We start from the raw sequence: 23,270 nt of genomic DNA on the forward strand, positions 1-23,270 counted from the left end.
CCCATTACCCTGCTGAATGCCCTGCAGATCCCCTGGATTCTCTCTCTTCTCTGGTACCATTCATATGAACTCTAGCCACCTTGGTCTCCTTAACTCAGGGAGTCTACCAGTCTGCCTAGAACTGCCCTCCCTGAGCCACAGCCTGGAAGCTTTCTCTAAGCAGTTAGCTGGGATAGTTCTAGGGGTTACCTCATTTGTTACCTGTTTCTCAGGGTCCTGTCCTTCATTGCCTGATGTCCAGTATTCTGAAGTTTATCATTTTATATATTTTGCATGGGTTTTTTCCTATTAGGCAGGAAAATCAGTCCCTTTTACTCTATCTTGGCTGGAAATGGAAGAGTAGCTAGATTCTTAAAGAATGTTTGACTTGATTTATTTGTGTGTGTGTGTGTGTGTTCTCATCCAGAGAAAGCAATTGAGCTGCGTCTGGCAAAAATTGACCATACTGCACTTCACCCACATTTACTTGACATGAAGATTGGACAAGGGAAATATGAGCCGGGCTTCTTCCCGAAGCTGCAGTCTGATGTACTTTCCACTGGGCCAGCCAGCAACAAGTGAGTCAACCCCAGGGATTCACTAATCCAACTCCCTAGCTGTAATAGGGTCATCTTGTATCTGGGCTAGAGCTGTTACCCCCAGAAGACCTTGTAATTTTCTAAAGCAGATATGGAGAAGACCCAGACTATCTAGGTTGTTTGCTTGTTTGAACAAGAAAGTATGTGACAGAATATCTTTCAGTTCTGCCTCCACTATGCAGATTGGGATAGCTCCATATGTCTAGGACCTGCAAAAAGCTGCAGATGGGTTAAAATCATCTCATGCCTGGATCCCATTCAACAGCAAGCTAGCATTGTATTTAATAAATGGCAGTTGAAATAATCAGAGCCTGAACTGAAAAGTAGTTAAGTTAGCAGAATTACTCATTAGTTACTTTTGAAGATGACTGTATCAAAGCCCAGATAGAGTTAAGTGAACATAGTTATAGATCTATGTCAAGTGTTTGTAGATGTTTCAAGAGAGACATGTTCCATGAGGAGGTATCTCTCTCATGTCCAGTCACTCATCTTAAATCTGCTCTTCCTCGAGGTCTCTGAGCTGTCTCTGGTGACTTCTTGGTCATTTCCTGTGTCCAGCATTGACTCTTAGTCGTTCATGTTCTCTTGTGTTAGTTGACATTGCTTTTTAAGTGAGACATTATTAATTGCCTGCTTTGGTTCTGATTGTGTTAGGTGGACGAAAAGGAATGCCCCTGCCCAGTGGAGGCGGAAAGATCGGCAGAAGCAGCACACAGAACACCTGCGTTTAGATAATGACCAGAGGGAGGTAAGATACCTTAAGAATGACAAGGATGACCTTGCTGTCATGCTATGCACTCCTTCTCTTTCTCATTTCCTGTTCTCTGGTCTGATTCAAATGTCTCAGCAATGACCTCACCACGTAAAGAAGGGTTAATAATAGGTCTAGTTCCTGATATCTAATGCTGGGCCTGGGTTATCACAAATCAGAATGTAGGATGTTTTGCAAATTCCAGTTGGCTACTAACCGTGTTGTAATTTCTCATGCATGATGCTCCCTGGGGAGTTCGATAGGAACCTCAGAAGTTAAGAGTCTGAAACTTGGGAGAAATCCTTTAAAAATTGGTGTGAGTCTTTTTTGTGTGCGTGTGTATATAGGAAAAAAGTTAATTTTTTAAATTTCTTTTTTTGTTTGAGACAGAGTCTCGCTTTTATCGCCCAGGCTGGAGTGCAGTGGAGCCATCTCGGCTCACTGCAGCCTCCACCTCCTGGGTTCAAGAGATTCCCCTGCCTCAGCCTCTTGAGTAGCTGGAATTACAGGCACCACCACCACGCCCAGCTAATGTCTGTATTTTTTTTTTTTTTGAGACAGAGTCTCACTGTCGCCCAGGCTGGAGTGCAGTGGCGCGATTTAGGCTCACTGCAGGCTCCGCCCCCCGGGGCTCACGCCATTCTCCTGCCTCAGCCTCCCGAGTAGCTGGGACTACAGGCGCCCGCCATCTCGCCCGGCTAATTTTTTGTATTTTTAGTAGAGATGGGGTTTCACTGTGTTAGCCAGGATGGTCTCGATCTCCTGACCTTGTGATCCGCCCGCCTTGGCCTCCCAAAGTGCTGGGATTACAGGCGTGAGCCACCGCGCTCGGCCAATTTCTGTATTTTTAGTAGAGACGGGGTTTCACCACGTTGGCCAGGCTGGTCTCAAACACCTGACCTCGGGTAATCTGCCTGCCTCAGCCTCCCAAAGTGCTGGGATTATAGGTGTGAGCCACTGTGCCCAGCCCAGAAAGAAGTTAATTTTGTTAGAGTTTTTTTCCTACTGTTTCTTACCTTAAATTAAAATAGATAATCTTGATTTTTTTTTTTCTTCTTCTTAAAAAGACTAAAGGAGAGGAACATTATTATCAGGTACCTGGAAACCCAAGATTCTTGAATTTGCCTCCTGAATCTTCATTGCTTGTAAGCTGAGTTTCTCAGCTCTACTGTAACTTGCTTCTTAAGTTTCTAGTTATAAACTTCAGGTTGTAGACCCTGCCTTACTTAGTTGCAAAGAAGTTGTGAAAATGAGTGTTAACTTCAGAAACCTATTTCAGTAACTTATCTTTGAGAAAAGACCGTGTAATTTTCATCTTGCACAGAGAGAACCCAAGAAGGCATACTGTTTTCATGTGTCTGGCAGCTCAGTGAATTGGAAAATAAATAACATATTCTCCCTTTGCTATGTTTTTAATGAATAAATTAAAATTGTAAGATATGGTTATGAATTTTCAACTGCTGATTTATAGGATACAGTTGCACTGAGATTTTTTTTTTGTGAGAGTAGCATAAGAAATATTGGTTATTTGTGTTATTTTAAAAGTCTGTCTTCCACCTAACCTCCTCATTACTATTTTCAGCAGTGTTTATTGATCACATTTTCTTGGTCAGAATCACTGAGTGTATTAGTCCGTTTTCATGTTGCTGATAAAGACATACACAAGACTGGGCAATTTACAAAAGAAAGATTTAATGGACTCACAGTTCCACATGGCTGGGGAGGCTTCACAATCATGGTGGACAGCAAGGAGGAGCAAGTCACATCTTACGTGGATGGCAGTGGACAAAGAGAGAGCTTGTGCAGGGAAATTCCCCCTTATAAAACCATCAGATCTCATGAGACATGCACTGTCACGAGAACAGCTCGGGAAAGATCTACCCCGTGACTCAATTACCTCCCACTGGGTCCCTCCCACAACATGTGGGAATTGTAGGAGCTACAGTTCAAGATGAGATTTGAATGGGGTCACAGCCAAACCATATCACTGAGGTATCAAGGAATTCTTTGCTAAAGCAAAAAAAAGAAAAATCACTGAGGTAAACACTTTGAAATACAAAGGTGACAAAAGAGGTTAGTCTTGTCCTCAGGGAATACCAGTTGATATAAGGGAGCAAAGTCAGATAGAAAGATAACTTCAAGAGAATAAGCTTTTGAAATGACCATATGAGGAGCAAACCAATGTTTGATTACTGATTAGAGAAAGCAGAGGTTACTTCTACTTGGGGTCATCATCAAGCAAGATGATTTGGAAGAGGAGCAAGCATCTCTTTAAGCCTTAGAGAATGATGGGATTGTTAGAAGAGCTTTTATTTTATTTTGAAATGGGGTCTTACTCTGTCACCCAGGTTGGGGTGCAATGGTGTAATCTTGGCTCACTGCAACCTCTGCCTCCCAGGCTCAGGTGATCCTCCCACCTCAGCCTCTCTAGTAGCTGGGACCACAGACACACGCCACCATTCCCGGCTAATTTTTTTGTTTTGTTTTGTTTTTTTGTATTTTTGGTAGAGACAGGGTTTCTTCATGTTGCCCAGGATGGTCTCAAACTTCTGAGCTCAAGTGATCAGCCCCCCAAAGTGCTGGGATTACAGGCGTGAGCCACTGCTCCTGGCTATTTTTCTTTTTCTTTTTTTTTAATTTTTCATCTCCCTGGAGCTATAAGAAGAGCATTTCAAGTAGAGGACATGGCAGGATCTAAAGTTTCGTGTGTAAATGTGTAAAGGAGGCTGTGGGCAGAATATTTTGGAGGAGGGTGGTATGGAGATACCAAACTTGCCAGCTATCTCGACAAGTAACAGCAGTCCAAGTAATAGTAACTGGACCCTAACCTTGGGGGGTTGGTAGTAGAGACAGATTAAGGGGCCATAAGATAGAATGGACAGAGTTATGCCACTGGAATAAATATGGGGGGAAGGGAGAAGTTTAAGGTAAAAATGTTGGTTATGAACCTACTGAGAGGATATCAGAGTGCATTTTACTGCATTGATGTGGGTTCTGGGTTAAACAACATATGAAGAAGAATCACAGCACATTATACAAAATAATTGCAGTTGTTGTTTTGAGTGTGCAATCTTATTTTCCAGGCCTTAATTTTATACTTTATGATAGAAAGGGTAGATATCTTTGATATGAGCCGAGGAGTTAAATTCCTCTCAGCTTGGTGGGGGAAATTATTTTCTCAATGTTACTCAGAGATTTGAGATTTGCTGTAGTCATGTGTTTTTGACTCTTGTATCTTTTTTAATTAAATTAAATTAATTAATTAATTAATTTATTTTTGCGATGGAGTCTCGCTCTGTTGCTCAGGAGTGCAGTGGTGCGATCTCGGCTCACCAGCTCACCACAACCTCCACCTCCCGAGTTCAAGCGATTCTCCTGCCTCAGCCTCCCTAGTAGCTGGGATTACGGGCATGCACCACCACACCTGGCTAATTTTTATATTTTTAGTAAAGATGGAGTTTCACTATGTTGGCCAGGCTGGTCTTGAACTCCTGACCTTGTGATCCGCTCACCTCAGCCTCCCAAAGTGCTGGGATTACAGGCGTGAGCCACTGTGCCCTGCCTGATTGTTGTATCTTTAAATCAAAGGTAATTATACCATTCAGGGAGTGCTTTACATCAGCTAAAACAGAAACCATCATCTCAGTTTTTCCCTTTAATACAAGAATTAAATTAAAAATTTAAATTAAACTATCTGAGCCTAGAAAGAGGCAGCTAAGAAAGTGTGAGAAGATAAGCTGGGCACGGTGGCTCATGCCTGTAATCTCAGTACTTTGGGAGACTGAGGCAGATGGATCACCAGGTCAGGAGATAAAGACCATTCTGGCCAACATGGTGAAACCCTGTCTCTACTAAAATACAAAAAATTAGCTGGGCGTGGTGGCGCGTGCCCGTAGTCCCAGCCACTCAGGAGGCTGAGGCAGGAGGATCGCTTGAGCCTGGGAGGTGGAGGTTGCAGCGAGCTGAGATCGCGCCACTGCACTCCAGCCTGGCGACAGAGCAAGATTCGTCTCAAAAAAAAAAAAAAAAAAAAAGTGAGAAAATAATGCCCTCTTCAGGCACCCATCAGTACTGCTGACCTTTGGTTTATGTACATGGACACAAAGGGTCTTTATTTTTCTGTTTGATATAGAAGTACATCCAGGAAGCCAGGACTATGGGCAGCACTATCCGCCAGCCCAAACTGTCCAACCTCTCTCCATCAGTGATTGCCCAGACCAATTGGAAGTTTGTAGAGGGCCTGCTGAAGGAATGCCGCAATAAGGTAAGCTGTGGACATCTCTGTATGTGTGCTATTTCTGTTAGCAGCCAAGGTAAGACCAAGGATTGGCTCTGACCACTCCCTCTGGATTTTAAAAATACTGTTGGCTGGGCGTGATGGCTCATGCCTGTAATCCCAGCACTTTGGGAGACCATGGCAGGAGGACTGCTTGAGCCCATGAGTTCAAGACCAACTTGGAGAATGTAGTGAGCCCCTGTCTTTACAAAAGTATTAAGATGGGCATGGTGGCACACACCTGTAGTCCCAGATACTTGGGAGGTTGAAGTGGGAGGATTGCTTGAACCTGGGAAGTCAAGGCTACAGTGAGCTATGATGGCACCATTGCACTCCTGCCTGGGCAACAGAGCGAGACTCTGTCTTAAAAAAAAAATCGTTAATATAATGAGACAGTACTAATTTTAAAATCCTGTTAATTTGAAATTGGGTGTATTTGTTTTAAATAAAATATACCATTAATTGAGAGTATGCATGCTTTGCTTGATAAAAACTTAATGTATATTCTATAAAAATGAACAACAAGCCGGGCGCAGGGGCTCACGCCTGTAATCCCAGCACTTTGGGAGGCTGAGGCAGGCAGATCATGAGGTCAGGAGTTCAAGACCAGCCTGGCCAACATGGTGAAACCCCGTCTCTACTAAAGACACAAAAAATTTAGCCAGGCGTGGTGGCATGCACCTGTAATCCCAGCTACTTGGGAGACTGAGGCAGGAGAATCTCTTGAACCCGGGAGGCGGAGGTTGCATTGAGCCGAGGTCCCGCCATTGCACTCCAGCCTGGGCGACAGGGCAAGACTCCATCTCAAAACAAAAAAAAGAACAACAGAGAGATGTAGTTTTTAATTTAATAAAAAACTTTTTTTAAGACAGGATCTCACTATATTGCCCAGGCTCGTCTTGAACTCCTGGGCTTAAGTGATCCTTCTACCTCAGCTTCCTGAGTAGCTGGGGTTACAGGCATAGTTTTAAATTTTTGACATTTTACAGTACTTTAAATCAGACTAGTCTTCACTCTAACTTACTTCAACAGATTAGTCTTACGTATATGCAAATATTTTTGCCCCTTTATTTTAATCTGATAGCAATGATATATCTAGAAACAGAAATTTACTGGGTACATACTATGTGCCAGGCTAAAATGTGTCATTCAGTTTAAGCTTAGATTGTTTGGATGTTTTTCTCTGTTCTACAAAGACATTCATTCTTAATTTTTAATGTTTTAGTTATGAATTTAAATGTCTTTTCTAATAAAAAGAATCTTTCAACCAAGTCAGCATACCATAATTTTAGGGCAGTTCAACTAACTCAGTCTCTACTACATCCTATTTATTTATCAATGGAATAAAAATAGTCTCCTGCACTTTCAGTTCTAAGTGGTGCCCATTTGAAGTGATATTCATTTATAGGACGAAATAAAATATGCTGTCTCTTGCAGAAGAAATTATTACTGTTTAAAGCTAGATTGGCAGGGCACAGTGGCTCATGCCTGTAATCCCGGCACTTTGGGAGATTGAGGTGGGTGAATCACTCGAGCCCAGAAGTTTGAGGCCAGGCTAAGCAACATGGCAAAACCTCATCTCTACTAAAAAAAAAAAAAAAAAAAAAAAAAAAAAAAAAAAAAAAAAAAAAAAAAAAAAGGCATAGTGGTGCACACCTTTAGTCCCAGCTACTTTGGTGGCTGAGGTAGGAGGATCATTTGAGCCCTGGAGGTCAAGGCTGCAGAGTGAGACCCTCTCTCAAAAAAAAAGCTGATTAATATATCAGTACTGATATTTTAAATTCAGGTTAAAAAAAAACTCTGGCCAGGCATTGTGGCCAGTGTGTGTGTGTGTGTGTGTAAAACTTATGTCAGTTCACTCTGAGTAATTAATATCTGTGATTTTTTTTCCATACAATTTTGTCTCTTCTGCCTTTCTACTATGAAGAACATGGGTGATGCTGCATTTCTGCATTTTTTTTTCTAAGCTGCTGGACTATCATTCTTTTTTTTTTTTTTTTTTTTTTTTTTTGAGATGGAGTCTCACTGTGTCACCCAGGCTGGAGTGTAGTGACACAATCTCAGCTCACTGCAACCTCTGCCTCCCAGGTTCAAGCAATTCTTGTGCCTCAGCCTCCCAAGTGGCTGGGATTACAGGAGTGCACCACCATGCTTGGCTAATTTTTGTATTTTTAGTAGAGACAGGGTTTCATCATATTGACCAGGCTGGTAGTGAACTCCTGACCTCAAGTGATCTGTCTGCCTCAGCCTCCAAAGTGCTGGGATTACAGGTTTGAGCCACCACAACCGACCTGGACTGTCAAAATTCTTAAGTCATGAGATGCATGACCTGGCTGTGACAACTTCCTATTCCTAGCCAATGATGACTGTGAAATACATATCAATTTTAGACATGTTAATATGTGGGAAAATGTACATATAGAATTGAAGAAATATAGTAATCAGTGTAACATCACAAAGTATTGGCTTGCACATGGGGCAACAGGCTGTTGAAAGTATAAATTGGTATGGTGATTTTGGAAAACAGCATTGTTTAGTAATTCTTCTCCTAGGTATATTCCCTAGAGAAACTTTTGGAGCATGTCCCAAGAGATATGTACAAGAAGTTTACAGCAGCATTCTTTTAATAGCCCCAAACTGGAAACAACCAATCAGTTGAGAAAGCCAATCAGTAAGACAATTAATAAATATATTGTGGTATATTCATATGGTGGAATGCTATACAACAATGGAAATGGGTAACAGTTATACACATCAGTGTGGATGAATTTCATAAATATAAACATGAGTGAAAAAGCAAATCATAAGCCAGGAGTATCAGCACACACCTGTAATCCCAGCTACTTGGGAGGCTGAGGTGGGCGGATTGCTTGAGCCTGGGAGTTCAGGCCCAGCCAGGGCAACATGCTAAGACCCAGTCTCTTTTTTTTTTTTTTTTTTTGAGATGGAGTCTCGCTCTGTCGCCCAGGCTGGAGTGCAGTGGCGCATCTTGGCTCACTGCAAGCTCCGCCTCCCGGGTTCACGCCATTCTCCTGCCTCAGCCTCTCCAAGTAGCTGGGACTACAGGCGCCCGCCACCACGCCCGGCTAATTTTTTTGTATTTTTAGTAGAGACGGGGTTTCATCGTGGTCTCGATCTCCTGACCTCGTGATCCGCCCGCCTCGGCCTCCCAAAGTGCTGGGATTACAAGCGTGAGCCACCGCGACCGGCCAAGACCCAGTCTCTTAAAGAAAAAAAAAAAAAAAATCACAGAAGAAACATGCACGCCTATAGTCCCAGCTACTGTGGGGGCTGAGGTGGGAGGATCAGTTGAGTCTGGGAGGTTGAGGCTACGTGAACCATGATCGAGCCACTGCACTCCAGTCTAGGCAATAGAGAGAGACCCTGTCTTAAAAAAAAAAAGATACATACAGGCAAACCAAACCATATATTTTAGGGTTAAAAATATAGGTAATAATTTTCTTGCTTTTCTGTAGTTTCGTTGTGTAAGTGATAGCTTCTAGAGTGGGAAGGTGAATGGAAGAGGGCACGTAGGGTGCTTCAAAGGTATAAACAGACAGTATTTATAAATAAAATACTGGCCAGGCACAGTGGCTCATGCCTGTAATCCCAGCACTTTGGGAGGCTGAGGTGGGCAGATCACTTGAGGTCGGGAGTTTGAGACCAGCCTGACCAACATGGAGAAACCCCGTCTCTACTAAAAATACAAAATTAGCCAGGTGTGGTGGTGCATGCCTGTAATCCCAGCTACTTGGGAGGCTGAGGCTGGAGAATTGCTTGAACTGGGGAGGCGGAGGTTGCAGTGAGCCGAGATCGTGCCATTGCAACAAGAGCGAAACTTGTTTTTCAAAAAAAAAAAAAAAAAAGGTACTGGCCTGGCGCTGGTCATAATGATGTAATAGCATACATATCTATTATATTTCACAATAAAAAGGTTAAAAACAGTAACAGTGGAAAGAAATATGCCAAAATATTAAGAGTTGTTGCTTCTGAAAAGTAGGATTGGGGTGATTTGTTTTCCTTTTCTTAGATTTTTATATATCACAAATTTATAGCATAGTTAAATCTTACTTTCGAACTTGGACTCAAAGTTCAGGCAGATATGGGTTCAAAGGCCAGATCTATTGCTACTTTGCTGTTTCATTTTGGGATATATATATATATATATATAAAATTTAATATAGTGCTATATTAAGTATAGATTTTGGGCAAGTTACTTAAGAGAATTATACTATACTTAAACAGACTATAAATATACTGTATTGTTTTATACTACGTTTAAATTTAGTATATTGATTACTATATTTCTCAATTTCCTTATTGGTAAATTGGGAACAATAATAATAGTTACCTCATAGATTGTTAGGAGGCTTAAATGAGATAATGAAATGCTAAGTACAATGCCTGACACAGTACTTAATAAAAACTGTGATTATCATTATGCAGTGTGTGTTTTCTTGGTTATGATCTTACAATAGGCAGTTGGAAATTTTTATGTAAAATAAATTACCTCCTCAATTTTTGTCCCCTTGACAGTTATTTCAGATATGTTTCTAAGTTGTATGTATGCTCAAAGGTTTGTTTAGTAGGGTCATTTAAGCAGGTGGGAATCAGAGAATGTCAGAGGTGAGCATGACTGAAGGGTTTATTTGTTTCTTTCATAAATGCAAAAACTGAATACAGAGTGATGAAATCACTGGCCAGGAGTCATAAAGATTGCTGTGTTCTTATCCTGTCCTTAACTACATTTTTTTTTTTTTTGAGACGGAGTGTCGCTCTGTCGCCCGGGCTGGAGTGCAGTGGCGCGATCTCACCTTGCTGCAAGCTACGTCTCCTTGGTTGACGCCATTCTCCTGTTTCAGCCTCCTGAGTAGCTGGGACTACAGGCGCCCGCCACCACACCCGGCTAATTTTTTTGCATTTTTAGTAGAGACAGGGTTTCACCGTGTTAGCCAGGATGGTCTCGATCTCCTGACCTCATGATCCGCCTGCCTAGGCCTCCCAGAGTGCTGGGATTACAGGTGTGAGCTACCACACCCGGCCTTTCTTAACTACATTTTTAAAGCATGCACTCCCTTGTAACCTGACCTATGTGGGTATAAATATATTCTGTGACTTGGGGCTAATTCATCCTGTCCTTCCCAGCTCAACAGATGTACTGTGCAGGCTGTCCGAACCCTCTCCGGTTGTATGTAATCCTGCTCACTGTGGTTATTTAATCCTGTTGACTGCTTCCTTGTAGACCAAGAGGATGCTGGTGGAAAAGATGGGCCGAGAAGCTGTGGAGCTAGGGCATGGGGAGGTGAACATCACAGGGGTGGAAGAGAACACCCTGATTGCCAGCCTTTGTGATCTCCTGGAAAGGATCTGGAGTCATGGACTACAAGTGAAACAGGTAATGGATGTCTTGCCTCTCATTGCTGAGCAAATTGTCTTCCTGTTTTCAGTTACTAGCTTTCTCACACTCTTTTTGTCCAGCTGACTATCTTTGAAGAATGGTGCACAGTGCTCTGGAGTGAGATTTGAAATAAATAAATAAATGTGATCCAAACTATTTTCCTTAAAGATAAGCTTTATAAATCTGTGTGTTTGTCAGACTTTTAAAAAGAGGCATCTTTCTTCCTGGGGGTAGAGCTGAAGGCCAACCTGATAGGTCCTGTTTGGCAGCTGGCCCTAGTCTAGAGATAGACCAGAAAGAGAGAAGTTGGAGCTCAGGAAGTACCAATCATACACTAAAGGTTCTTGACTAATCATATATTCACAGTGGGAAAAAAGTCTGTCATTAACATTTCTTTTGTATGCAGATGGTTTAACTAAACATTTGAGAGAAGGCCTCAGGAAGTTGAGTAAGTTTGATTTTTCCACTTAATACCCAGAGAATTTCCTTATTTCAAAATACTCTGTTTTCAATTGGTAGTCAAGATAGATACCTTTTATTTTTATGTATTTTTAAATTTGAAAATAACTTGAAATATTTTGAAAAGAAGTTTTATCATGGAAAATTTAGAAAATACATATTAGTATCCATTAGTATTTCTCAAGGGCCTACTATGTCAGGTACTGTTGTAGGCACTAGAAATACCTCAGTGAACAAAAAAGACCAAGATCTCTTGACTTCCTGTGTCATTCTAATGGGTATAGCAGCAATCTTCCACACATGTTCTTCAGAGCATTCTTCTGTGTACACACATATGCCCATGCGTATATAGCTATATATTTAAAAACCCAATGGAACCACAATGAGATACTATTTCACATCCACTGGAGTAGTTAAAATAAGTAACAAGTGTTAAGGATGTGGAGAAATGGGAACTTTCATACATTGCTGGTGGGAATGTAAAATGGTGCAGCCACTTTGGAAAACAGTCTGGCAGTTCCTCAAAATGTTAAACAGTTCTTATATGACCTTAGCAAGCCCACTTCTAGATACATACTCAAGATAAGTGAAAACATGTCTACAGAAAAACTTGTATACAAATGTTCATAGCAGGCCTGGCGTAGTGGCTCACACCTGTAATCCCAGCATTTTGGGAGGCCAAGACAGGTGGATCACTTGAGGTCAGGAGTTTGAGACCAGCCTGATCAACATGGTGAAACCCCGTCTCTACCAAAAATACAAAATTAGCCAGGTGGTGGTGCATGCCTGTAATCCCAGCTACTTGGGAGGCTGAGGCAGGAGAATCGCTTGAACCTGGGAGGCAGAGGTTGCAGTGAGCCAAGACTGCACCGTTGCACTCCAGCCTAGGCAAAAAGAGCGAAACTCTGTCTCAACAACAACAACAACGAAAAAGTTCATAGCAGCATTAGTCATAATAGCGTCATCATATGAGGCTATTATGACCCACATATTTATCAGCTGATGAGTGGGTGACCTATATTTGGTATATCCATACATTGGAATATTATTGAGCAATAAAGGGAATAAAGTACCTACTTGTGGTACAACATGGATGAACTCTGAAAACATACTAAGTGAAAGAAGCCAGACACAAAAGGCCACAGATTGTATGATCTCATTTATACAAAATGTCTAAAATAGGCAAATCCATAGACAGAAAGTAGATTAAGGGTTGCCAGAGGCTAGAGGAAGGGAGCAATGGGAAGTGACTACTAATGCATATGGAGTGTCTTTTGGGGGTGATGAAAATGTTCTAGAATTAGATAGTGGTGATGATTGCACAACTCTATACTAAAAACCAGATTTTTTTGTTCAGAAAATTGCATACTTTAAAAGTGTGAATTTTATGGTAATATGAATTATATCTCAATGAAGTGGTTTTTTAAAAAATCCAAATGAGTTAATACTGTATGTAACGCTTTGCAACTTGCTTTGTTTTTATCTCATGTCTTTTCTATGTCCTTAACTAATTTTTAGATGATAGTATAGTAAGTGTTTAAGAGCTTGACTGTAAAACAGACAGATCTGGGTTTGAAGTATTATTTCCACTTAATAACTTTATGAAACTGAGCAAGTTACCTAGCTTCTCTAAGCCTGTTTCCTTATATGTATGATGGAATTTTATTTTATTTTATATTAATTTAATTTAATTTTTGAGACAGAGTCTTGCTTTGTTGCCCAGACTGGAGTGCACTAGCATGATCACTGCTCACTGCAGCCTTCACCTCCTGGGCTCAACTGAGCCTCCCACCTCAGCTTGGAGACTCTTGGAGACTGAGACTACAGGCGTGTGGCACCATGCCCAGCTAATTTTTTTTTTTTTTGTAGAGATGAGGTCTCTGTATGTTGTCCTGGCTGGTCTTGAACTCCTGGGCTCAAGTGATCCTCCTGCCTCAGCACCCCAAACTGCTGGGATCACAGGCATAAGCCACTGTTCCCTGCCTGATGGAATTTTAAAAGTACCCACATCCATTGGGTCCCTGTGTGGATTTGATAATTAATGTAAAGCACTAAGCTCAGAGCCTGGTTTCTGGCTCTCTGAATGTTTGTGGTTATTGTAAAATCTCAGTTTTAATGACTACATCTGTTGTATAGATGTGCCATACTTTAATCAATCTCTTATTATTAGTCTCTTATTATTATTATTTAGGTTAATTCTGATTTTTCAGTATTGTAAACAACACTGCATTTATAGAGTTTTTTAAATGTTAAAAATTGTGTATTGCATCCCTAAAATTTTGAGACTGGTGTAGTAGCAACACTATGAACTGTGAGTCAGAAAGACTTGGGTTTGAATCCTGGCTCCACTGGATGACTTTAAATAAGCAACTTGCACTTTCTGAAATCCAAATCCATGAAAGATAGATAGTTAATAAAAACCTATCTTTCAGAATATTAATTGTTCTAACATAAAGACATATGCACGTGTATGTTCATTGTAGCACTATTCACAATGGCAAAGTTATGATCAACCTAAATGGCCATCAACGGTAGACCAGATAAAGAAAAGGTGATACATACACACTATGCAACACTATACAGCCATAAAAAAGAAGTAGATCATGGCCTTTGCAACAACATGGATGCAGCTGGAGACCATAGTCCTAAGTGAACTCATATAGGAACAGAAAACCAAATACTGCTTGTTCTCACTTATAAGTGGGAGCTAAACATTGAGTACACATGGACACAAAGAAGGGAACAAGAGGCACCAAGGCCTACTTGAGAGTGGAGAGTGGGAGGAGGGAGAGGATTGAAAAACTACCTGTGGGGTACAAGGCTTATTACATGAATAATGAAATAATCTGTACACCAGACCCCTGTGATACGCAGTTTACCTATATAACAAACTTGCATGTGTGTCCCTGAACCTAAAATAAGTTAAAAGAATTAAATAAATACCTTTCAGCTGTGATCATTAGAGGCAATGAAAGGAAATATCTGGCGTGTGATGAGTATCCAACATATGACAGCTATTATTATGCTGGGTTCTGTATGGAACGGTTTGTTTCTTTTTCTCTGTAACAAGTGAGTAGAATACATATAATCCTTTTATCGTTTTCCGTAACATTTAGCAAGCCTGGCACTATAGTTGAGCTCTTTTAGCTTTGAGGTAAAACATATATGCCGAAAACTTTTAAATATTTACTGCAAAAATTTCTAGGGAGTTAATGAAGCTTCTTTCTGCATTTTGAAAAATAGTACCATATCATTATATGTTCTAAGTCTGTGTTCTACTGTATTCTGCAGTAATTTTCACCATAGGAGGAATTTATTATTCTGCAGGAATTCTCACAGTAAGACCCTTCCTTCCTTCCTTCCTTCCTTCCTTCCTTCCTTCCTTCCTTCCTTCCTTCCTTCCTTCCTTCCTTCCCTCCTTCCTTCCTTCCGTCCCTCCTTCCCCTTTCCCTCCCCTCCCCTCCCCTTCCCTCTTTCCTTTGACACTCTTGCTCTGTCACACAGCCTGGAGTGCAGTGGTATGATCTCAGCTCACTGCAATCTCCACATCCTGGGTTCAAGTGATTCTCCCACCTCAGCCTGCCAAGTAGCTGGGACTACAGCTCCGCACCACAATGCCTGGCTAATTTTTGTATCTTTTTTTTTTTTTTTTTTTTTGAGATGGAGTCTCGCTCTGTTGCCCAGGCTGGAGTGTAGTGGTGCCATCTTGGCTCACTGCAACCTCCACCTCCCTGGTTCAAGCAGTTCTCCTGCCTCAGCCTCACAAGTAGCTGGGATTACAGGCTCAGGCCACCACGTCCGGCTAATTTTTTTGTATTTTTAGTAGAAGTGGGGTTTCACCATGTTGGCCAGACTGGAATTTCTTTTAGAGTTCATTTGAGCTCCCTCTTGTTTTGGAGAGATAGGCTGCTTGTTTGGTGAGAAACCAGTGCAAAATAATGGGGGCTTTTTAGTTGAGGTTCCATTTTGTTCTGAGGAGCTCTGGAAGTGAAGCAGTGACAATGTCACCAGAGGAGAGTGAGGATCTGTTCTTGCTGGCGTGGCTTTAATGCCCATAGGGATACATGTTCAGCTGGAGATTGACCCTGATGATCTATGTTGTGTTCCTAACACCATGTTCTCCCTAGGCCTCCGTTTTGCTGGCTTCTTTATCCTGCTGAGACATTCTTCAGTTATCTTCCAATCCAGCGGTCACACCCTGGTTACCTGCTGTCCTTTATCATACACCCAGATTGTGACTAAATTTGCTCTCAGAGGGTGATTTTATTATGCCCCTGTGGGGGTACCTTCCTGAACAACCACCCATTATTATCTGCTTAGAAAGTAGAGAGAACCCCAACAGCATTTTTGCTGCTGGCCTCTTAAATTTTGTTACTAGCCTTGACTGCTTGGATGTAAGGCTGCCTGCAGCAAGTCTTCATAAGAACCTCTGTTATCCTCACCACTCTCTTTGGCTTTCAGTGACGTCTTCTGAGGAGATGGGCTTCCACCTATGGTATGTTTTTCTATCAGATAGAGGTTTGGTTTTTCATACTGGTTTTGTAACTGCTGCCATTTAGGGTTGACACATGAAAAGGAGTTGTTACTTATCTTTCTTGCTTATGACATTCTTGTAGAATCTGATGCAGTTTATTGTGTGTCCATGTCCATAAATGGATAGTCAGGCTGTATTGAACCTTGCAATCCCAATCAGACCTTTTGCAAAAGAGGAAAAAGAGTAGGCTATGTCTCTTGAACTAGAAAGACCAAAGAGCAGCCCAGTTGGTGCTCTTCCACTCCTGCCCTTGCTCTTTCTCTTCACCTCTGTAATCATTGTGAGCCAGGGGCTTCCTTCTTCTGGTATAGTGGCCTGATTTTGCCCTTGTCCTTGGCTCTTTGGTGTTATTGCATGTCAGGCTATCTGGTCACCAGCTGTACTTAAATGTGTGCCACATTCAGACAGTTCTATTAATTTCTCTTAGGCTGCTTTCCTAGTCTGCCTAGATGCTGGGGAGCCTACTTTCTAATGGTTGTGGTAGATGGAAGGATGAATGGATTTCTAGAAGTTGAATTACTAAGTCAAAGACCATAAATATTTTAAGCTCTTGTATTATCTGTTAGATACATTAATAGACCTTTTTTTTTTTTTTTTTTTTAAATGGAGTCTCACCCTGTTGCCCAGGCTGGAGTGCAGTAGTGCCATCTTGACTCACTGCAATCTCTGCCTCCTGGGTTCAAGCAATTCTCCTGCCTCAGCCTCCTGAGTAGCTGGGATTACAGGTGCCTGTCACCATGCATGCCTAATTTTTTATTTTAGTAGAGATGGGGTTTCCTCCTGTTGGCCAGGCTGGTCTCGAACTCCTGACTTCAGGTGGTCCACCCACCTCGGCCTCCCAAAGTGCTAGGGTTACAGATGTGAGCCACTGCGCCCAGCCAACCTTCTTCTTTTTTTTTTTTTTAAAGTTTTTTAAATTAAAAATTTTTTTTCTTTTTGGCTCCCAACAGGAAACAATAGACCTTCTTAGAAGCAGTGTATAGGATTTGTAAGTCTCATTAATGTTAGACATTTTTTTTTCAAATATTTGTTATTTGGATGAATAAAACCTGGTATTTTCGAATTTTAGTTTTTATATATTTTAAAAATTGTCTTTGAAGTTGTTGGGTTTTAAGTTTATGAATTTTGTAGGAAATACAAACATACAGCAAGCTTATTTTGACCGCTTGCTGATCTACAGCGAGGGTTTCTGACCATTCAGATGTTTGATTTTTTTTCCCCAGAGTAGATCAAGTTTGTGAATAGAAACAAAATAGACCCTCAATATTCTCATGGGATAAATCTTAAGACCCTAAATCTTCACATTCATTCCATAGCACAAAATTTTTCTCAGAAAGTATAACTTAAAAAGTTAAATGATCTTTTCAGAAGCATCTCGTGTAGCATAGTTATTAAGAGCAATGGTTTTGACATTAGATAGACTTAAGCTTGAATCCCAACACTCTGCTTACTAATGGTGTGACCTCTTACAAGTTACTTCACCTTTCCGATCCTCAACTTCTTCTTCTCTACAGAAAACAGGGATAGAGATCTCTACCTTGTTAGACTGTTGGGAGCATTAATTAAAATACTGTATTTTGAACATCTGACATAGTGCTTAGTTCATAGTAAGCCTCAAGACCTGGTAGCTTCTATCATTATTATAGAACCAAAGTCATTTATAAAATTATTGTAATCTTACTAAAACAAACATACCACCTTTATATTATTTTATTATCTACGTGGGAACATTTACCATGAATCTGAAATAAAGTTATCACTTAACAAGGGTTATGCTGTACTGAATGATGATTAGAAAGAGACAAAGCAGTTGCTGAGTGACCAGCTGGGCTCACTCATTACCCAGGTGAATTGCTCCCTCACATCAGGCTTGCAAATACTATTCAGATTTGTGCCTTGGCAAAATGACAAATTGCCACATGTCTCAAATGGTTTAAAGTGCAGTTCTTACCTTTCCAAACGCCAAGGTTCTATTATATTGACTGTAGTTTATTTCAGCCATGCAGTTAAGTACTAGCCTACCTTTCTGCACATTTCTTCAACTATACCTTCAATAGTAAATCCTTGTTATAGTGATGACTTACTCTCCCCGGCCTGCACTAACAACTTATAAGGTAGCTAAAGATACCACAGTTTCCCCCACTTAATAGAGAATAAAACTGACATTCAGAGAAGTTCACCAAACTGCTTTGCCTAGTTCACCAAGTAGCAAAATCAGGACTAGAACAATATTTAAAGGAATAACTTTAAATATTTTAGGAAATTCAGGAGCTAAGATGGAAGCTTACAGGCTGGATATCCACTCCTCTGTGCAAAAGCCATCAAGCTGACATAAAACCAACAGACCGTTTAGAGGATGATAGGTCATTTGCTTCTTTTTTTTTTTTTTTTTTTTTTTTTTTTTTTTTTGTGAGAGGGAGCCTCACTCTGTCACCCAGGCTGGAGTGCAGCAGCATGATCCTGGCTCACTGCAACCTCCGCCTCCCAGGTTCAACTGCCTCCACCTCCCAGGTTCAAGTGATCCTCTTGCCTCAGCCTCCCGAGTAGCTGGGACAGCAGGCGTGTGCCACCACTCCCGGCTAATTTTTGTATTTCTAGTAAGGGTTTTGCTATGTTGGCTAGGCTGGTCTCGAACTTCTGACCTCAAGTGATCCGCCCACCTTGGCCTCCCAGTGTTGGGGTTGGGATTACAGGTGTGAGACACTGTGCCTAGCCTGCTTTTTTCTTTCTTTCTTCTTCTTTTTTTTTTTTTTTTTTTTTGAGACAGTGTCTCACCCTGTCACCCGGGCTGGAGTGCAATGGCGCGATCTTGGCTCACTGCAACCTCCGTCTCCTGGGTTCAAGCGATTCTCCTGCCTTCTGAGTAGCTGGGATTATAGCCACGCACCACCACATCCTGCTAATTTTTGTATTTTTAGTGGAGACGGGGTTTCACCATGTTGGCCAGGCTGGAATCGAACTCCTGACCTCAAGTGATCTGCCCGCCTTGGCCTCCCGAAGTGTTGGGATTACAGGTGTGAGCCACCGCGCCCAGCTGCTTTTTTCTTTCTTATCCACTGGTCCCTTCCCAGGCTCTCTTTCCCATCTCCTTCCTATTCCTAGTAGGGGACCCTTTCCTTTTTCTGTTACCTTCCATTGTTTATAATTCTTCTGGATTTTAGTAAATTGATATATTTGCATACACTGTGTCCTGGATGTACATAGAAACAAGAAACAGTACATATTTTTTTTTAGCAAAAGCTTCTGTGTGTTGAAAGCCTTGACCCCTGAAATCTAAACTGATAGGTGTTTCTCCCTTGTATTGGTTCCAGGGGAAATCAGCCTTATGGTCCCACTTGTTACATTATCAGGACAACCGGCAGAGAAAACTCACATCAGGAAGCCTCAGTACCTCAGGTAAGATAGTCTCTGCATTGGAGAGTCTGCCCTCTCTCCACTTTTCCATCACCCACTGGAGTGATCACTTTGAAGCAAACTATTCCAGGTCAAAGAAGCCTTTGCTATGGAATGCTTTCTCTTTTAAATATGGAGCCACCAGACTCTCTGAACCACAGGGCATACCAAAACCATGGCATTTGCTTTCATTCTATATTTCTATACCCTTTTTATTGGCAAGATAGAAAATTTATATGGGCAAGAGGCCAGTCTCAGAATGAATATGGGTTTTACTGTGGTACTGGTGTCCTGGGTTTGGAGCAGGCTGTTTTCAGAGTCTTTTGTTTTATTTCTCTGACATGGGCATTATGATTATCTATCCCATCAGTCAAGAGGGCTGTTGGTCAGTGTCCTTCCTTGGACCTCCTCAAAGTCAAGTCCTGGTGTGAATGATCCCTTATACTTCCTTTCTGTTTCTTTTTTTTTTGAGACAGAGTCTCGCTCTCGCCCAGGCTGGAGTGCAATGGCGCGATCTTGGCTCACTGCAGGCTCCGCCCCCCAGGGTTCACGCCATTCTCCTGCCTCAGCCTCCCGAGTAGCTGGGACTACAGGCGCCCGCCACCTCGCCCGGCCAATTTTTTGTATTTTTTTTTTAGTAGAGACGGGATTTCACTGTGTTAGCCAGTATGGTCTCAATCTCCTGACCTCGTGATCTGCCTGCCTCGGCCTCCCAAAGTGCTGGGATTACAGGCGTGAGCCACCGTGCCCGGCCACTTCCTTTCTGTTTCTAATCTAATAAAAATGTCAGAGTTTGTGGCAACTCCAAAGGTCATCTAGTCCAGGCTCTTTATTTTACAAGAGGAGGAAACGAGTCTGGAGAGGAATTGAATTTACTTAAGATCACAAAGTGAGCTCATGGAAGAGGCCAGACAAGAGCCAGTCATCTTATCTCCTGCTCTGATGTTTAGACCATCCTACAGTGTCCTTTCCAGGGTAGTCTCCCTCCTTCTTTTACTTCTTGGGTGCATCTCCCCTTCACATCATCCTTTGTTCTCTACTCTCTGCCAGAACATTTGTTTACCTTTCTTGGATGTTTTTATCTTAATGGTAAAGGCAAGTTAAATGGGGTAAAAAGATGGGCATGAACTCATTGCCCTTGAACTAGTTGACCTTAACTAGCACTGAACCTGGGGAGATAATTGGCTGAAAACTAGGGACAAGAGTTCTCCAGGTAGGCTTATGAGGAATTTTTTTGGCCCGCTTTCTGGATGTGTAAAAGCAGGTTCTTACTAAGAATGCTATAGAAGTCATTGCTGAGGAATAAACTGTAGCCAATAATTCTCAACAGCTTGATGATGAAAATACTAAGTTTTAAACATTAGGCCAGACATGAGGATATAAAGGTATTATATCATCTCTTCTCCTGGAGGTCCTATCATTCTGGAACAGAACCAGAACATTCTTGTTCTTTATACTTTCTCTTGGGATTTTGTAGGCTGCTGTGAAGCCAGAACAGGATGTGAGTAGTGGCTCCAAGTGGAAGCACTGCTTCTATGGATCATGATGAGAGCATGATAGACTAGGAGCCAGGAGATCTGTGTTCCAGTACTGACTTTGCTACTTGGTGACGTAGGCAAAGCAGCTAACCTCTCTGAATGTCATTTTCCTTCTCTGTTAAGTGGGGGAAATTGTGATATCTTTTTTGGCTGCCTTCTAAATTGTTAGAGAATTAAATGAGATAATATCCATAAAAATGTAAAATTTGATCTCTAGTAGGAATTTCATAAATATTTATGAAACGATCAATTAAAGTGTTACCAGTGTAACCAACTGTTTCCCATAGCAATTTGTGATTTAAGATAAGGGAAGAGTAGTCAGCTATTTGGATATTCAGATCTCTTTGGACATGACCAACTTGTTTATTCTAGGAATACTTCTTGATTCAGAACGTAGGAAGTCTGATGCCAGCTCACTCATGCCTCCCCTGAGGATCTCCCTGATTCAGGATATGAGGTCAGTATGGGCTCACATGTAATAAGCCACTAAAATCCTGTTTTCAGTTGCTGCTTAGGTGTCCACTTCAAGTAACAAGGTCTCAGTGGCTGCTACAGCATCTCAGCTAACATGGAAGCCCTCCTAATCACAAAGCCTTGTGTTTCATAATACATTTGTAAAGCTGTACAAATAGTTGGGTTTCCTGGCATTTTTGGAGGTGAGGGAGCATAGGAGAGTATCTCAGGCCCTAAGAGCTCAGAGTGGTGGCCTGACTTTAAGGGCTGTACTGTCTTTTTTCCTCCCAAAATATGGTGAGCCTATCTGGTAAAGCTACATGGAAGCCCAGTATTTGGAGAATATAGAGATAGGCTCTCCCAGGGTGGGATAGGGCTGTCTCAGCAGGTCCCCTTTGGCTTTACAGGTAAGTTATTGGCAGTGAGTTCATCTCCCATCCCACCCTCCACTTCCTTTTTACATTCTTCCTCTAGGCACATCCAGAACATCGGGGAAATCAAGACTGATGTGGGAAAGGCCAGAGCATGGGTGCGACTGTCCATGGAAAAAAAGTTACTTTCCACACACCTGAAGCAGCTCCTCTCAGACCATGAGCTCACCAAGTAAGGCTGCACCGCCAGGAGTAGAAGCAGGCTCCCAGGAATGGAGGGAAGAGATTGGAAAATTGTGTGGGAAAGGGGAGTATTCAGTGTGACATTGCTACAGCATTCAGCTAACCTCTGCTTATGAAGGTTTTGCAGTATTTCCTCTTCTCCCTTTTTATCAGCAGAAGAATACTTCCGCTATATTGGTTCTCCCTGTCTTCTCAACCTGCATGCCCAAAACTAGCTTTCTTAGAGAGGTAGTGAGAAGGTTGAGGTCTTCCTCTCCTTCCTGTATTCAGGTGACATGTATACCTCTTGGACATAAGGCATTTCCTTTATCTCTTTCCTGTTCTGGGGAGCAAAGGATTGGAGAATTAAAAGGAAACTTCTAAGATGTCCTCTTCTCTCTCTTGTTCAACACATCATACCCCTCACCCCTCTCGGGATGTCTGTAGCCTTTTCTTGTTTGTACTTCTGCATGACCCTAGTCCCTGTCCTCACTCTACCTGGTAAACTTCTTCAGGGCCCAGTTTTCTTTCCCAGAATTTTCCTGGACTCCCCGGAAATGTGGTTCATCCCTCCTCCAGGCATGCATAACATTTGTTAGAATATTTGTTCATCCCCTTTTCACCATGATGTGTTGTATTATCATTGTCTATTTGCTTGCTACTTACTGAAGTTTGCTTTCATTGAAGGCATAAACCTGTCCCTTTCCCAAGGCTGAGCATGTTGCTTAGCATCCACTAGGGATTCAGCCAGCCCACATAAAAGGTGTGCATAGCTGCACAGACAGGAGGTGGACAGCCTATGAAGAGTATATCTTGATAGAATGTCCCTCAGTCTCTGGGATTTCCAGCTAGCCCCCAATACTGTTTGTAGCTTGGAGATGGGATAAGGCGGAGGCAGGGTTGTATATTCATGGGGGCTTTATATTCCTGGGACCCATTGAATTCTAAATTCCAAAGGAAGAAATGAGTTAGCTCCCATATAGGGAGCCTAAACTCTTTCTCCTTAACTTGTCTGCAGTGACTAATACCATGTAGTGCCCCCTTTACCTTGAAACTCACTTTATGTGGCTACCATGACCTTATACCATCTTGTTCTCTTTCTCCCCTTACTCTTTGCACAGTGTTGGCTTTCACCATCTTCAATTCTTTGCATGCACACACTTTCTTTGTTGCTTTCTCGCTTGCTCTCTTACTTGGTGATCTCACCCATTCTCATGACTTCTCTCACCTCTAAGCAGGAGATGCCCACATCTGAAGTTCTAGCCCTGACATGTCTTTTGAACTCCACTCCTGCATT

At 41.8% G+C, this 23,270-nt stretch overlaps 1 protein-coding gene across 6 annotated transcripts in view; it reads left to right on the forward strand.

Annotated features, from left to right (window-relative positions):
* The window catches only part of DENND5A (DENN domain containing 5A), a 136,015-nt gene that overhangs the window by 102,805 nt on the left and 9,940 nt on the right, over positions 1 to 23,270 (forward strand). For all 6 annotated transcript variants that reach the window (XM_055282451.2, XM_055282455.1, XM_055282453.2 and 3 more), the window contains 7 exons: positions 407 to 557; positions 1,233 to 1,326; positions 5,462 to 5,593; positions 10,848 to 11,000; positions 19,308 to 19,392; positions 21,300 to 21,384; positions 21,855 to 21,983. In XM_055282451.2, coding sequence (XP_055138426.1) covers positions 407 to 557; positions 1,233 to 1,326; positions 5,462 to 5,593; positions 10,848 to 11,000; positions 19,308 to 19,392; positions 21,300 to 21,384; positions 21,855 to 21,983 — 829 coding nt within the window. The remainder of the gene's footprint in view (positions 1 to 406; positions 558 to 1,232; positions 1,327 to 5,461; positions 5,594 to 10,847; positions 11,001 to 19,307; positions 19,393 to 21,299; positions 21,385 to 21,854; positions 21,984 to 23,270) is intronic.

Source organism: Symphalangus syndactylus, chromosome 6 (assembly GCF_028878055.3).
Source record: "Symphalangus syndactylus isolate Jambi chromosome 6, NHGRI_mSymSyn1-v2.1_pri, whole genome shotgun sequence".
NCBI lineage: Eukaryota > Metazoa > Chordata > Mammalia > Primates > Hylobatidae > Symphalangus > Symphalangus syndactylus.